The sequence below is a fragment of the Protopterus annectens genome, chromosome 14.part0, assembly GCF_019279795.1.
Source record: "Protopterus annectens isolate FY-2018-M chromosome 14.part0, PAN1.0, whole genome shotgun sequence".
Taxonomy (NCBI): Eukaryota; Metazoa; Chordata; order Ceratodontiformes; family Protopteridae; genus Protopterus; species Protopterus annectens.
Window position 1 is genome coordinate 247,871,905 of NC_056748.1, and position 17,755 is coordinate 247,889,659.

The following is a 17,755-nucleotide window of genomic DNA, read 5'->3' on the forward strand; positions in this document are numbered from 1 at the left end:
GGCTGCAGGAGGCAGCTGAATAGGTGGGGCCAATGGGAAGTGGTGTGGCCAACTAGAAAGTGGTGGAGCTATGCTCAACAACACAACAACTGGAACTTTAATTAAATACACTGCCCTGGGTGCCAAACCATCATTACAAGAGTCCAATCAAGACAAAATGAAGTGTAGAAGAAAAAAATGTTTCAATGCATTGGCTACATGACAGCTTACTTAATATCTAGATGGAAACAAAAAGGTTGTGAGGCATGAAAAAATAAATTAATTTTCAAATACATTACTGGAATACTAGTCAAAATCAAGTATACAAAAGCAAGCTTCTCCTTGCACTGCAGTGCTAATTATAACTTATATACAGCTTTATAAAAGTACCAAGTAACATGCTGAAAGTAGAAATCTCTGTGATACCCCCACTTGTAGAAATGTTTCTTATCCAAAAAAGACCTGCTGCCTGAAAACAACTATCTACTTGTTTCATGGGGAAAACATGATCAAAGTAAAAAAATGAGCAGCAAACAAGAAACAAGCTCAAGATAAATTGCTTAAAGGATTACTGCACAGGTTATGGACCACACATGATAGATTGGCATTTTGTTTAGTTTATGGGTAAAACTTGCAAAGATGACTGCAAATCTCCAACAAATGTAATGAGCTTCTGAAAATACTGTAATCCTGTCCTTTATCACAAATACTGTCATATGCATTTCAATACCTAAGGCTTGTACATTATCTAGTTATGTAAATATTCTCTGCATGGCCACAACAAAAAGGCTTTCGGTGTTGGTAATTATTTAACAGTATGCTTATTAAAGGTTACTTGCATCTTACAATCTCAGACAAGCTTACCCGATGGTCATTAAAGCATTGCTACTTAAACACAAAACAACAGGGCACTGCGACAGCATGCATTTTCTGAATAATAAGAAGCATAAATCAACAGTATAAAAATATGACAGAAAACCAGAACATTCTGCAAAATTAAGGACAGATTAAAAAAGCCACTGTCGTACTTGTGTCTACCTTAGATGGGGGAATACTCTGCACACTTACACTGCATAACTGCTCCTTGCCTTGCTTGGACACATCCAGAGTCACTACATGCAGGAGTGGGGTGCAACAAGTATGTCACAATTTGAAATGTCTCTGGCTGATGGTGATGGCTCTGGCACTCATACCTCTCAACCTCAAAGCAAGAAATCTGGACAAAGCCATACACAGAAGTGGGACACAGGCACAAAAATAAGGACACGTTTTAAATATTGCTCTTATAAACTTAGAAAGATAATAGAATAGTAGTAGGTCTTGCATTAGCATGAATTTTCTGAAGGGTATGACATCTGAAACTCAAATGTCTGCCATTATTTTCTAACTTCAATCTTTAATGATTTGCCACTAATTTGGCAGAAAAACACAATTTTATGAAAAACAGACCAAAAATGTGATGCAAAAATATAAAATTGCCACACAATACAGCTGGGAACCTGTCAAAGAAGGGACAACGTTGTAATATTAGTACTGTTAACTTGAGCAGCTGACAAAATAAGAGCATATACATACATTTCTGAAATAAAAGTAATCTATAACTCTGATCATTACAGTTATTTATAATTATAAACCCTCCGCATTTTCTTCCAAAAACTGCCATTTTGCGGAGGGGTTATTAGGTGGAGAGCAACATTTTGAGCCAAAATTGGGGACAGTTGAGAGGTTTGGATATTCCTAATTCTATAAAGCGATTTATTTGCACATACCTGTCAACCTCTTAATCCAGGAAATCTGGACAAGGCCAAATAAATATAATGGGGGAACATACAAAACAGTACTAAAAATTGCTCTTGTATAAACTTAAGACAGTTGATAGAATAACAGGTCTTGCTTTAGCATGCATTTTTCTGAAGGTTATAACGTCTGAAACTCAATGTCCATTATTTAGTGACTTCATTCCTAAATGATGTGCCAGAAAAACACAAATTTTATGAGGAACAAACCAAAAATAAGAAGCAAAAATCTATTCATTCTGCAAAAATCTGGACAGTTGAGAGGTATAGTTCAGCCGGGCTGTTTGAGTTTGCTGCCCTTCCCCATCACAAAATCATGGTTGAATGGAGCCTCCCCCCTGCAGCCATTCCAATGTCCCATTCCTTGGTTATTTCACCCCATTTACAATAAACACTGTAATGTGCATACTGCTTTACTTCTGCAATGATTTGGATTTCATTTGAAAGTTTTATTTTGCATTTTACAGCACAAACCCTAATAGATAATCTGCTAAACAAAGCAATGCAGTCTCACAATGAAACTAGACTTAGCATTAAAACTTCTCTGCCCTTGAAACTCACATTCATTGAAACAGCATTGAAACCCTCATTCAAAGAAAATACATTTTGCCAGTGGCAGATAAAGATTAAATTTGGGCCATTTTCAAATCATAGGCCCCTTGAACACGAAACATACACATGCTCTTTGATACACCTTCGTGATTGTATTAAATGATATTCCTTGTACAATACAGTACAGTTGTTAGAGGGCATTTTAAATTTATTGTTTTGAACATTTTCCAGTAAACAATGAAACAAAATACATGCACCAGTAATGACAAAACTGTCCAATTCAGAACATTTCCATCATAAAAGTCTACTCAAACTTATATTTCCATCATAAAAGTCTATTCAAACTTCTACAGTCCACCAGTATCAGTAAATATGCACAATCTCTGAAGAAGTAAAATTCATCTAAATAATTCCACATTAAAGAAATCTGTAACTAATGAAGAGGTTGCTGTTAGCAAACAACTTTATATGTCACTGTTTCATCTACAAATAAAGTGGTTGTTGCCCTTGAGGAATAAATTGCCCATGTTGCATTAAAAAATGATAAGCTAGTAATTTTGCAGTAGGGAATTGATGGCAAACTGATATTAGGTTCATAGTTAGTAGGTATCTTCACCAAAAAGGACTGCAGCATCCACTCCATTTACAACACAGTACAGTATCAGCAATGCATCTACCTACTGTGGGAGTAGAACCCACAGCCTTCTGCATCAAAAGCAAATACACTACCTGTTGTGCTATTAACAATGCAAGTAAACTCACCATAAGCAGTACTAAACTTTTGTTCCCCTGCAGCTCTCAGCTCCTTGTAAAATCTATTCGACACTCCGCTGTATCTCTGAACTTTGCAGCACAAGAAATCTGGAAAAAGCCAAAATTTATTGGGTGGTGGGGACAAAAGCCCAAAAACCAGGGACACATTTTAAACATTGCTTGTATAATGTTGGAAAGTTGCTACAATAAAATGCTGTGTTACCACCATACATTTCACTGCCAAGTCTTGAATCCAGGGGAACCCTGTGCAAAACAGAGCAACATACCACTATGCCAAATCAGCTGTTTTGTGAAAGAGAGGAAGATTGAAACTTAAATGACTACCTTTAGTGAATTCAGTTCTCACCATAGCTGTCAGCCTCTTAGCACAAAACACCTGAACAAAGCCACTAATGGGGGAATACAGCACCCAAACATATTCAGTGAATTCAGTTCTCACCATACCTTTCAACTTTAGCACAAAAACCTAGACAAAGCCAATAATGGGGAAATACAGTCCCAAAAATAAGGACAAATTTCAAATATCCATGTTATAAACTTAGAAAATTGCTAGAATAAAAGGGCATGTACTTTCTGAAGAATATGAAGTGTGAAATTCAAATGCCTGTTATTTTTATTTAACATTTGTTAACCAGGAAAGTCTGACTTGGAACAAAAGGCAATTTTCAGCAGATCAGGGAGAAACACTGCAGACACATATCTTTGTTAGCTGGGAAGACATGCAGACTCCACACAGAAAGCACCCCAGCCAAGAATCAAACCAGAGAACCTGTAGCTGTCAGGCAACAATGATACCAGTGCACCACTGCACTACTGACTTTGCCACAAACAACAAACATACAGAAACCACAGATTTTATGAGGAACAGAACAAATATGATGCAAAAACCTGCAAATTATTTAAAAATGGTGGTGGGTAGGGAATTTAGGCCCTTACTACCTGCACCCAAGGTACAGGGTTCAAACCTGAGTATTCTCTACCCACCACCATGTTTTGTCTCTAGCCACCAGTATGTAGCAAATGGGGCATTTTACACACACACACACACACACACACACACACACACACACTCTCACTCTCCATAGCAGCAGATCAAATTCCTCGGTCTCTGTAGCAGCCTGAATTTGTCCTCTGTAGCAGTCTGTGCTAGCTGTACTGGTGTCCCCGTGAAAAGAGAGTAGGCTGGAGCCTCCAGCCTGCGGACGATGCAGTCCGGTGTCTGTGCAGTCATCACCGTCCAAACTTCTGGGCTGGCAGGGCAGAGATCTCTTTCTTCCCTATCCAGATTGCCTAACACAGCAGTCTGGAGTTCTGAGTACCAGGAACTCCAAGCACGCATGAGTGGAGTTCCGGGAAGTGAGATTTTTTTTTTCTTTTTACTTTCTACAGGTGGGGGGAACTCGCAAATTTTTTTGTATTCTTTTCTTTTTTCTTTCTACAGGCGGGGGGGGGCTGCAGTCCTATAGCACGAGCCGCCTATGCTCTAGTGCGTTTAAAAACTGGTGGTTAGTGGTGCAGCATTCACTGAGCCTGGTGATATAGTGAACCTGTTAGCAAACAAATTAATTTCCAACTTTACCCCATCTCACCCCCAAGTATCTCCCCAAAAAATACTCTCAAACATAACCCTTCCAACTATAACAAGGAAGCATGTACTGACTGGGCTTGCTAAAGCCAAGAACACGGCCTCAATGGGCCCCAATAGCATCCCAGAATGCCTCCTGAACAGCAAAAATATGACTTATCAGGACTGCTGGAGTAATTTTTTATCTATAGTTTTAAAAGAGGGTTTGTGCCACATGAATGGAGGACTGCAACAGTCACCTCCCTTCACAAAGGTGGACCTTCAGCAGATCCTGGAAACTACAGGCCCATTAATCTGACTAGTCTTATTTGCAAAGCCATGGAAAACTTATCATGGAAATTATCAACAAGGTAGGAGACCTCCAGACACTGGATCCATCCCAGTTTGGCTTTGTCAAAGGAAAATCATGCTTACTGAATTTGTTGCACTTCTTTGAAAAGGTCACTAAAGCAATGGATGAGGGGAAAGCTATGCATATTGCCAGTTCCCTATTAGATGACTGAAGATGCATTCTTTCGAATGCGTCTTGATCGAACTTGAAAGCGCGAAACGGCATATAACCAAATTCTTTCCCTGGGAAAGAAATTGCTTGGCCGCCTTCAGTATTTTGCCATTTCTGTCACTGTAGTGTGATCTTGGAGTTGGTATATTTAAGTAGCGGGGTGTGGGGGCACAGCCCGCCCCCATGTCGGGAGGTGGGGGGCAAAGCCCCCCCACTATATGGAAAGTTTTAAAGTTTTTTTTTTTCTTTTTTGGAACAGCAATTTTTTTTCCATGGGAAAAAAATTGCTGTTCTGAGTGTTCGGGATTGTAAGCTTTCACTTACATGGGGTCGATAAATCACCGTTCGCTTTTCCAAGCATTCGTTGATTTAATATACACCCCATATTGCCCACCTAAAGATGGCTAAAGCATGTGATACAATATCCAAACTCAGGCATTGTCAACAAACTTATAGGACTAGGCATAAACTCTTTTCTAACATGCTGTATAGCTAGCTGGCTCATTGGATAGGACCCAGGAGGTTATAATCAGTGAGACCACCCCAAAGAGAGCGGTCACCACTGGAGTCTTCCAGGGCCCTGTCTTACGCCCATTCCTCTTTGGCATGTACTTCACAGATGCCAAAGCCATTGTTACAGGCCTCTAGCTAAACAATTTTGCAGATGACTGCAATCTGGGAGAATTCATTAAATCCCCCTTCCCTCAATATGAGAACATCCTTCAAGAAGGTCTAACACAGACACTTTGTGCCAAAGCTATGGCTTAAAGCTCAGTACAAAGAAATGCATTATAGTACCTTTTGAGAAGTCAGTCACCCTGGGTAACTTCATCTTCAATAAAACACCCCTAAAAGTTGATCCATTAGTCAGGGATCTGGGAAATCATTTAGATAGTAACCTAGCCTTCGACCAATGTGTGTTCAAGATAGTAATAAAATCCTTCTATGTTACCCAACTTATAAGTAAGGGCATGTCATCTAGGTCCAGAGACGTCATCATACCACTGTATTTGGCCCTGATCAGACCCATCATAGAGTATAATGCCCCCTTTGGTATGTACCTAACCAGACATATGCAGCAACTGGAATGTTCATAAAGGTTTCCTGTGAAAAGAATACAGGGAGTAAACACAATGTCCTACACTGATCACCTCAAAGCACTGACTTTCACCTCGTATCATACAGACTTTTGAGAGGTGATCTTTGCCTGCCATACAAGACATCCCTGGACCTTGTTTTGATGAATCTTTTGCACATCCACAAAACAATCCGCATCAGAACTATTAGATTAAAAGACCTAAATTTTGCTTGTGACATAAATAGGACATATTGGAAAGACATATATGTTTCTGAGAGAATTCTCATTCTCTGGAACAGGCTCTCCATCCATTTGAAGCAAAGTTCCTCCCTATCCCTATTTAAGTGCAATTTGGACCAATGGATGTATAATCTGTAACTCCTCCCTGGTCTGGCACCAATGTCTGTGATGAATAGAGCCAATCAGTAAATCACCCCCTATATAAGTAAGAATTTTGGGTCACATTTGGGTTGCATGGCTAGGTTTTTAAGGGCCCTAGTGATTGTTAGCCTAGTATACACATATGAACCTATGAAACTATGGATACCTGTTTTCCTGAAGAGATTCTAAATTCTGAATCTGGATGGGACGATAAAGAGATAGATGTAGGGTTTCTCCTCAGATTTCTGACTCAGTCTCAGAGGAGAGCTCAGTTTTTGATTTTCCCTGTGGGGTACTATTTCCAGACTGTACCAGTCTTTTCAGTGGGAGAACACTAACGTTTCTCAGTCCCAGAGAAATGTTAGTGTTCTCCCACTGGAAAGACTGGTACAGTCTGGAAAACACTAACGTTTCTCAGTCCCAGAGAAAACACTATGAGAAGTTACAGAAGGAATTTCCAGAACCTTCACATATTCCCCCAGATCTCTCAGCTCTGGAGTAGACGTGTGTCACTGCCTGCAGTTTTCTGTACTGTCAGCCTGCTGCCCCTAAAAAGACAAAATATATAAAGTTCCTCAGTCTTTTACGTTTTTATACATTGTTCCCAAACCTGAACCAGCAGCTGTATCTTAAATTAATCCTACTGCTGCTAAACATTTGATTAATTCCAATCCTATATTTTCTGACAAGGGTGGGAATATTACTGATAAGTATTGGAAAAGTGTATGCTACTGCAACTTTGTTTTCAGAATTTTGATCTGTCAGGCTCATGTGTTAAAGTTTATTCTGACTAACTGTGAAAGTATGAGGAATGTTTTATCTGCAGTTTCTTCTTGTGAGGAAAACTCTGGTGTGTGTGTGTGTGTGTGTCTGTGTGTGTTTTTTTCAGTTGATCCTTCTTCCAATGCTAAGGCCACTAATACTGTTTTGAAGAAGTTTGCCTGGCTCCTTTTCAGAAAATCCCAGAGGATGTGAAAAATGAGATTTTAAATTCTCCTTTGAATAGAAATGTAATATTTGGCTCCTGTGCTGCAGAGGTTATCAAAAACTGTGATAAAAATGGTAAGCTGACTCAGGGAATCACTAAGATTTTTCAATCTCCTTTTCAAAATTTTCTAAGGGATTCTCTAACCCCTCATCCAATTTTTATGTATTTTATTTATTTTATTTTAAATTTGTTTATTGGGAAAGTCCAACTGGACAAGTGTCCTTTTACAGCAGAGGCCTGGAGAGAAAATCTCCACAAATAATGTTCACTGACACAATAATAGATTTCGATTTGAATTCGTGCACAATAATAGTTTATAATTTGTATTCACACAGTACAGTATATTAATGGCAATCAACATTACCTAACATATGACATAAAATTATATAACAGCATCTTCAATTTAAAATAATAGTTTCAACAGATATTAGTTGCATTTTAGCAGCTGTCATTAAATAAAGTAAAGGTAAGGAAGAGGTAGAAATAAAACTAAGACATATGAGAGATAAGAAGTATGGTATGATAGATAAGGAGACAGAATGAGGGTCCTAGTATTAACCTGGACTGTCACAGTTGCAGAGCCATGAGTTCAACAAATGTAATTTCAAGGACTTTTTAATAGCTGTGATGAGAGGGGGGAGTTTATTCCATTGTTTGGCAATTGTGTTAGAGTAGAGGGATGAACCAGAGGCATTATTATCATTAGTTACTTTGGGAAGTTTGTTAGTGGAACGGAGGTTTCTTGTACAGAGTATGGAATTATTAGGTCTTGTAGTGAAGGGGTTTTGGCAGTTTTGTTATAGCAGGCTTCCAGTTTGATTAAGTCAGATTTTCTAAGGTTGGTGAGGACTGGAGAGGCATATAGTAGTCTAGAGATGAGATGCGTGCATGCAATAGTGGCCCTAGCAGTGTTTAAGAACTGTTTATTTCTATATAGAATACATAGTTTTTTATGTACTTTCTTTATGGTGAGAGAGATATGGATATCGAATTTCATGTTACAGTCGATCACAACCCCAAGAAGCTTTATGTGGGTATCAGGAAATATGATGGTTTTGTTATTAGATATGATTTTAAATTAGAGGTCAGGATTGGTATGTGGTGTAGGTTGGAAGATAAGTTTTGTTTTGTTTTGTTTGGGTTGAGTATTAGCGGTCAGTGAGCCAAGATTCAACAGAGAGAAAGGAAGCTTGACATTTCTGGTGTAGTTCCTTTTTTGTGGATTCCTTTTACTTTTTGGCAAAAAAAAAAAAACAGTCTCAACAAAATGCTAGTAAACAGACATTTAAGAAGAAATGGCCGGGGGGGGGGGGGGCAAAAAGAGTGGAGGAACACCCCAAAACCAAGGATAGTGTAACATGTCATAACAACTATTTAAGGAACCTTGTCCTTTTCCATTTCCCACCCTAATAGTCCCTTTTTCCTTTGAGAAAGTCTGAATCTCTACATTTCTCTTTGGCAAAAGTTTCAGACAAATGGGTTTTAAATGTCATTATAATAGGTAACAGATGGCAGTGAGAGAAAATCCCTTTATTCCAGGAGGTATTTCCTCATCAACCAGACCAAACTCCTTTATCCCTCCTCCCCATGTCCTTCAACACATGTTGTCCCTGGGAGTGATAGAACCAGTTCCTCTTTCCCAGGCTGGAAAAGGCTTTTATTCAAGGATGTCTTTAGTGCCAAAGAAAGAAGATACTTGGATTGGATCTTTCTTTCCTAAACTTGTTTTCGATAGTACGCAAGTTCAAAATGCTGACACTTCACAACCTTCTTCCCCATTTTAGTTTCCTGGTAACACTAGATTTAAAAGATGCGTATTATCACATCCTTATTTATCCAGACATTAGACATTTATTTAGGATCTGTGTGTCTGGATCATATTATTACTTCTCTTCCTTAACATTTGGACTGTCCAATATACCAAGAGTGTTCACAAAGTGTCTAGCTCCAGTTATACCTCATTGCAGGCTACAGGGTGTCCATACTTTTTCCATATTTAAATGACTTGCTTATCTTTGCAGAGTCTTTTTCGAAATGTCAGGAATGTCTGTCTCCCTCTCCCTTCCTTTCTATGTCCTGAGTGTGAAATCTCTTATGTAAGCTGGGTTTCCAAGAGAACATTCAATGTCTTTTTGACTCCCACCCACAGGAATATACTCTTGGGGTGTCAGCAAGACAACTCAGTTCAAAAAGCTTTTCTTCCAAAAAAAAAAATATCTGTGTAAATCTATTCCTAAGGTTTTCAACTCAGATTTTGGCTACTGCAATGGAATACCTCAGGATTTTGGGTCTCATGGCATCTATGATACTCATGATATTCCTGGCAAAATTTTACACGAGAAAGATAGAATGGTATCTGAAGTCTCTTTGGTCCCGGCATTGAAATGTTTTGTCTTTTCAAATCCCAGTGCTAGATTTTATCAGAAGAGAAATCACTTGATGGAGACAACATATTCCCTAAAAGTGTCTCCCCTTCTCCATCCCTGCTCCAAAGTAGTCAGTCATCGTTGACACCTTGGACTTTACCTGGGGAGGAGTTTCAGGAAGGATAAAAGTGCAAGGTGTGTGGGAGAGCAATGACAAGCACAAGCACATAAATTTTAAAGAGATGCTTAACCTGAAGGTACTCAACTCTCTGAATCATATTTGGTCCCTAGGACCTCTTCAAGTTGTTACAGACAATACCACATTTGTGTGGTAAATCAACAAGCAAGGGGGGACCAGGTCATACCCCCTTTGCAGACTAGCCATGTTAATTTGGGATACAGTTTCACTCTGCAGGCACCCTATATTCTTTCAGAGCAAAAACTGTGTGGCAGACAAGCTGAGCAGGACAAGGGCAGACCCTCATGAACATAAATTAGATTGGGGGTCTTCCAAGATTTGAGCCATCTCTAGGGAGTTCCTTGAGTAGACCTATTTGCCTTCTCTCTGAAAATTAGCTGTTAAGATTCTGCTCCAGAACACCATGCTAGAAGGTCTGGAAGACAGGTGTCTTTCCTTTGGACAGGAATGTTCTTGTATGCTTCTCCACTCATTCCATTGATATCCAGTGTACTTCTGAAGATTTAGAAGGAACCCCCCCCCCCCCAAGTTCATTGTGGTGAATCCCTTTTGGCCCAGACAACAGTAGTTCTTCCTTGTTTTGGAAATGGTCTGGGGCAGTTACCACAAGCTTCCTCACAGAATGCATATATTTGCACAAAATCAGGGGTGCTTCATACACCCCTACCCCAATCAACTTTAACTGACTGTGTGGATAATCTGGTCTTAACGTCCTTTAGGCACCTGTTTGCTGAGGATGTCCAACAGGTAATAATGGAGGCAAGAAAACTTGCTACTAGAAAATCATACATTAGCAAATGGAAAGGGTTTTCTAGTTGGTGCCAAACAACATAACCAACACACATTCAGGGCTACTTGTCTGCCCATGGATCATCGTCTTTTAATGCATTCTCATGTCAAATGTTTTTGAAAGGCATTTTGCATAAGAGGCCACCAAGAAAACCAGTGGCCCCTCCGTGGTCTTAATTTTGTGCTAGAGAAATTAACATTTGCTCCATTTGAACCAGCTAAGCTGGCTTACTTCAGGTTCTTAATATGGAAAACATTTTACTGATTGGTCTGACCTCTGCAAGAAGGGTATCTGAATTGCATGCTCTTATCGTGAGTCAACCCTATCTCAATTTCCTCAGATATGGTGTTTCTTTGAAATCTAATCCTTTTTTATACCTAAAGAGGCATCTGAGTTTACTTTAAGCCAAACTATCCATCTCCCCATTTTCTTTCCTGAACCTAAAAATGAGGGAGCAAGGATACTTCATACCTTGGGTGTCCACATACAACTCGGGTACTGTCTTGAGAGAACTTAATCTTTCATATCTTTGGTTCAACTGTTCATTTCTTGTGAAAAAGGGATAAGCTGTATCAAAACAGACTATTTCCAAATGATTGTCTATGGCTAACTTTTGCTAGACTCACTACAATAAAACTATTCCTGGCAGGGTCAAGGCCCACTCCACAAGGGCTTTGACTTTAATTGACTTTACCTATGGCTTTTTGGAAGGGGTTGTATTCTTGAAGTATTCCAGAAGCTGCAACTTGGTCCACTATACATAGATTTACAAGGCATTACAAGCTTGATTCCTTCTCTAGGAATATTATCCAGGTGCTCTCGGACCCTTTCTCTTCCACCTTCCAAAGGTAGTAAGCTAGAGTAATCTAACCTTATAGCTAAGGCTACTGCAGCAGTGATCAATATAATGAACATAGCACAGCTGTGTAAGTCCACTTACCATAACAATAGATGCTCGAACGATCCCTGCTGTAATAGCCACTACCTCCCTTCATCCCCCTTGCTGTTTATGTTTGGGTGTCAGTAAATATTATTTGTTTTTATTTTTTTATTTATTTAACATTGGTTAACCGGGAAAGTTTGACTTGGAACAAAGTCAATTTTCAGCGAAGCCTGGGGAGAAATGCTCCAGATGTATGTCTTTGTAACATGGGAAGAAATTGGAGCAGCCAGAGGAAACCCACACAAACGCATGGAGGACATGCAGATTGTTGTTCCTAGCAATGTCCTTTCAGGATTCAGCCTTCATCTTTCTGTTGGCATGAAAGCTGTGAAGAGCTTGGTGCCCAAACCTGTCTTTTTAGTCAGCTCATCTCGAGCAGACCAATGGTTTGAGTGTGTTGAAGGTGCCCTGAAGCTTTGGAAGCTGGCATGAGCAGCAGTGAACAACTGAATACAACAGCACTTTCCTCTTTTTTAACAAGGAATATTTTTTCTTTGTCTTTCTCTAAAGATAAGTGTATTTCAGGTCAATATTAGTGACGTTATAGAAATTTAAAATAATCTCCCTGCCTTTTTTAGTTACCACTGATCCCACAGGGGCATTGATGATCACACTGGAAATAGAAGATGCTTTCTTGCTCATTTCCATTCACCCATTTCACAAAAGTTATTTAAGATTCAGTGTAAGCCAGAGGTTTAGTATTAAAGTAGACATACTGACCAGGAAGGCCTCAGCGGATTATGAGGAAACTGGATTTGACAGTTTCAGTTTTCAGGCTCATAACCCAAAACTGGTGCTACCTTGTGATAGGTATTCTTATCTCCCAGGTCAATAAAGACCTGGAAGTGCTACATAAGGATTTGGTAGTAGAAATCATGGTAAACATATGCTTTCTCTTTCCAGTGGAATAAGAATCTTCTGTATATCTTTCCACAATTTCCTTGATTCAGAAAGCCAAACAGGGTAAAGCACATCACATTCAGAGAAATCCTGGCTGCTAGAAAAGGTCATAGATTTCCTTGCTGTAGATAATCTTAGAACCACATGGACAATGCAAGTAGTGAAACATATGTGAACTTAAGAGGCTAGTAGGGATTTATATCTAGCAATCAGAAAAAAACAATACAATTGAACTGATGTACCTGGGAACCCCTTTATTAATACAAAATACAAAATCCTAAAAGTTAAGTGCTTTTGTCCATTTTACCTTGTCTCTTAGGTGAACAATATAGAGGATTACCCCTAAGAAATAAGAAATCTTCATTTTCTGACACTGGTGGGATGTTTCAGATAATAAAGGAAATAAGAAATTCTAGCAGCAACATGCTATTGAAGCAAACGGCAGAGGTTTTTGGTACAGCCAGCAAAACAAAAATATAAATCTGTTTATCAGTCTCTTAGCTTTGCTGGATTGCTGCAGGTACTTCTGGAAAAATATTGATGATGTAACCAAGGAAGGTAAAATTGCTTAAATATTTTTACTAAACACAGAAATAATCCATCAAAGATCTACTCTTTAAGATAAGTACTTGACAAAATGAATGGTACTTTCTGTTGAAAGTTAAGACATTTGACTTGTCCTTTATGGAAGATAAAATAAATGAATTACATGGAAACATTTATATACTGTATAAATTAACCAGATTCTATTTTATTTTACTTATTTTCAGGTGAAAGACAACCACACATGTTTTCTGCTGCAAATGAAGTAATATTTCCCATAGAAGAGTCAGGAAGTCTTTTAACAGACCATTGAGCATCTTGGCCGATTGCAATGATTGCCTTATACTTCTGGGGAAGATAATATTACAAGTTGTATTGTGTAGGCCAATTAATCGTGACAAAAAAGTGAATAAATAAAATCTTTATTTGTTTATTGAGTCTGCACTCGGTCTGGAATATGAATACTGATTAAGTAAATCAAAAACATTTCTTATGAATTGAGTTTACTATCTTATTTGACATTACTACACTTGTTTGGTGCAGCCTTTTGCATATGGTATTCTATTTAGTTTCTGCATGTCTCTCTTCCTTAATCTGTGTAACTGAGATGCCATACTGTGTTTGTCCAGTTTCTGTGTGTAGAAAGCATACTATCCCAGTGCACCTAGGAGAAGTGAATCAATACATCTGTCATACCTAAAGGAACTGATGATGCATAGTAGAGATATGTTCTTTTAACACAGTTATTGAACTGGTTCGATTCTCAGCTAGAGCATCTTCTGCGTGGAGACATGCCTGAATGGGCGTACCTTCGTTGAAGGTTGTGCGTCAGGGCTGGTAACTCGGCACATAAAAATCAACTACCAATCATTAGCAGACCGGAGTTCCGCTGTGTCGACCCGTAACCAGGAAAAGCCGAAAGGCACAACAACAACAACATTGAACTATCACTTAAGACATAGACAAACATACACTTGTATAAAAGAAAACAAACCGTGTTAACATGTTCACAATTACAAACATTATAAATCACATATATTCTTTTATACAACTATAATCAATCCAACATTACATAAGTTGCTAAATTCCTGTCTTCCCTTAAACCTCACTCCTCCTCCAAAACATTACTTTGCATGTATTGTTCTCACAATTTCCATTTCTTTGTATGTAATTTGCTTCTAACCTTTTCTAAAGATCCCACTTTGAGTTCTTTTATCTCTGTTAAAATATACACTACTTCAAATACAGTTAGTTTAGACTCTGATTTTCAATTTCTGGTAACTGCTTTTTTAGCAGCCAGCAGAATTAAACTTAACAAGGCCTTAGTATGCCTAGACAATTCGAGTCATGTATCCTAGCTCAAAAAATCATTTCCTTAGTTACACCCATTTATATTTCTGACAGAGTACTCTGTAGGAAATTCTTAAAATCTGCCAACACATTACACTACCAATACATATATTCTCAGTTACCGCTTTCTTGCCCATCACACCTCCCAACATTTGCAATCTACTTGAGGAAAAATTCTTTGAAGACTACTTGGTGTATAAAAATACCTATGCAAATACTTCAAAAAAAATCCTAAATTTTCTACACTTTGTTTCATATTTGGAAGCCATACATATGTCCTGCCATTGTTAATTTGTGAATTTCGTATTTGGTCTCCCTTCTCAATCTTTTCTAATCTCCTCTGATTGATTCCTATATTTATCATGCAGTATTTTATATGCCCTACCAAGTATTCTGTTTTAACAACGGCTTCCGTTCCAAATTTAACTAAAAACACTACCAAAGGAGGTCTTTGCCTATACTCTTATATCAATCCCTGATAGGGAAGGCAGTCTCTAGCCTGCAGTCCAAATGTCTTCTTAGCCTCTTCACATTCTATTACTTTTCCCTCTCTAGTTATTTGCTCCAAATATCTTAGTTCATTTTCCAATGCTCTCCCATAAATTCCTGTCCCCTCTTGCCTATTCTCTGTTCCCTTAATTATAGTCATCACTATCGGCAGTATCTCTTTTCTCCATTCTCGTGTTGGCTTTGTTCTTAAAATACTTTCAGCTACTTTTTGATTATAATATTCTATATGGCTGTTATTTTCCTTGAGGATCTGAACCCCCTCTCCTTATTTCTTCAGATTCCCCCCTCTTCATCATCAGCATCCATTTCCACTTTGAATTATAGCTTTCTGCTTGTGTTATGTATACATCAACCTTAACTGTGCAACTCTAAAATATCCCTTCAAAACAGGTAATTCTAAACCATCATGTTCTGTTGGAAGGTTTAACTTAACCCACTTTAACTGTTTATTAATTACCGTTTGCACCTTCTCCTCTGGTTGATAAAAATATGCCTGAACTGTATATAAAACTAAAAGGACTAAAACCATTTTCACTGCTTGTATCTTGCTATCCATTATCCATGAACACGAGCTTCCGGTTTCTCAGTTTTTGTATTATCTTTAGTTTAGTCTTTTCCAACATATCCTGAGCTGCCTCCACACCTTTACATTGTGCTACAAAAGAATCTTGACCCTCACAAAGAGAAGCAGTTATTTCAGAAATAAAGAAACCTCTAAGAGATTGAGGCATCCAGGAGGTTCCTCCAGACCAGAGAGAATGCAGAATTTACTCAAGACTCTTTTTAGTGAAAAAGGAAAATGGGGACCTAAGGCCAAGTTTGGTTATAAGTTGCTTGAACAAGTTTGTGAAGTGAACCAAATTCCACATGGTCATGGTTCAATCCATTTTTCCATTACTGAGGAAGAGCAAGTGGATGTGCTCAATAGATCTTCAGGATGCTTATTACCACATAAAGATGGACAGATGCTCCAGGAAGTACCTTCACTTCTGGTTGGGAGCCAGTCATTCCAATTCAAAACTCTGCCCTTTGGTCTCACCACAGCCCCCTGGGTGTTTACCAAGTGTTTAGCAATAGTGGCAGCTTGTCTATGATGGCAGGGTTTCCAGGTATTCCAGTATTTGGATGACTGGCTCATCACCACCCTTTCCAGGAATCTACTCACTCAAGCCAGTGACTTCTTGCTCCAACACTGCATAGACTTAGGGATTACAGTGAATTTAAAAAGACACAAGACTTCAGATAGCAAAACTTCCTCAGTCAAGAATTACATCTCTTCTTCAATAAGCCAAATAAGTCTTATCTAACCAGCAAGACTACTACTTTGTCTTCTAGGCTCCATGGCAGCCTCCAGCACATTAGTGATACTAGCCAGATTCTATATGCTGGTACTTCAAAGGGCGTTGGCAGTTCAATGGTCAATGAATGTCCTTTCCAGTGATTTTAATGAACATCTGCAGACCCCATACACAGTGGTGGCTAGAATCTCTGCATGTTCTACAGGGATGTCCTTTCAATATTCCTTCCCCTCAAGACACAGTGACTATGGATGCTTCCCAACTTGGGTGGTGGGGGCATTATCTGGGAAAGACAGTCCATGGCACTTGGTCCCAAACAGAGGTCAGTCTTCACATCAATATACTGGAGATGAGAGCAGTCCTCCTAGCACTGCAGGCCTTTCAGGACTCAGTCCCTTTAGATGTGATATCTATTCAGACGGACAGCACAGCAGTTGTTTTGATACATCATCAAACCAGATCTTAATCCCTTTTGTCAAGAAGCCATGAGATTATGGCAGTGGGTGATATATTCTCACCACTTCTGGACAGCAATTCATATCCTCAAGAAATCCAATATCCTTGCACACAGGTTGAGCAGGTGTATCCTGCTGCATCATGAGTGGTCCCTCGAGTCATTAGTAATGGAGCAGATTTTCAGCTGCTGTGGCTGACCTTGTGAACTCTTCACCCTTCCCCATAACACCAAATGCAATAAGTTCACTCTGGTTCCCTGAGAGGCAGAGCCACCCATGGATGCTCTAATGTAGCCTTGGCCCCTGGGACTCATTTACTCCTTTTCCCAATGCCCCTGATTCCAAAGTTTCTTCAGAAAGTATCTGCTATGAAGGCCACAGTCATTCTCATATTGGTCTTGACAAGTCTGGATTCCTTTCCTCTCACCTCATCAGGTCCACCCACCCTGGGGCCTAGGCTCAGACCCATATTTTCTATCTCACTTATCAGGGTCACCTCACCTGAGCATTCCATCCTTCAAACTGACCACATAGTTTCTCCAGTTCCAATGATGGTTCAACAGTCCATGTTTTATCTTCAGTTGTCCACATTTTGTCTTCTTCCTAAAAACACTTGATTAGGAAAATTTATAAGAGCAAATGGAAAAGGTTCAGCCCCTCTTCCAGCAATTTTGGACTTCCTTACACACCTTTTCTAATGTGGAACCTGCTGTTCCACAATCAAGGTGCAGTTGGATGCAATATCCTCTTTCCAGGTGGGAGAGAT

General features: G+C 39.1%; 1 protein-coding gene across 1 annotated transcript in view; it reads left to right on the forward strand.

Annotated features, from left to right (window-relative positions):
* The window catches only part of ENO4 (enolase 4), a 1,153,105-nt gene extending 1,139,228 nt beyond the window's left edge, over positions 1 to 13,877 (forward strand). The window contains exon 13 of the mRNA XM_044055968.1: positions 13,604 to 13,877. Coding sequence (XP_043911903.1) covers positions 13,604 to 13,689 — 86 coding nt within the window. The 3' untranslated portion in view covers positions 13,690 to 13,877. The remainder of the gene's footprint in view (positions 1 to 13,603) is intronic.
* The last annotated feature ends 3,878 nt before the right edge of the window (positions 13,878 to 17,755 follow it).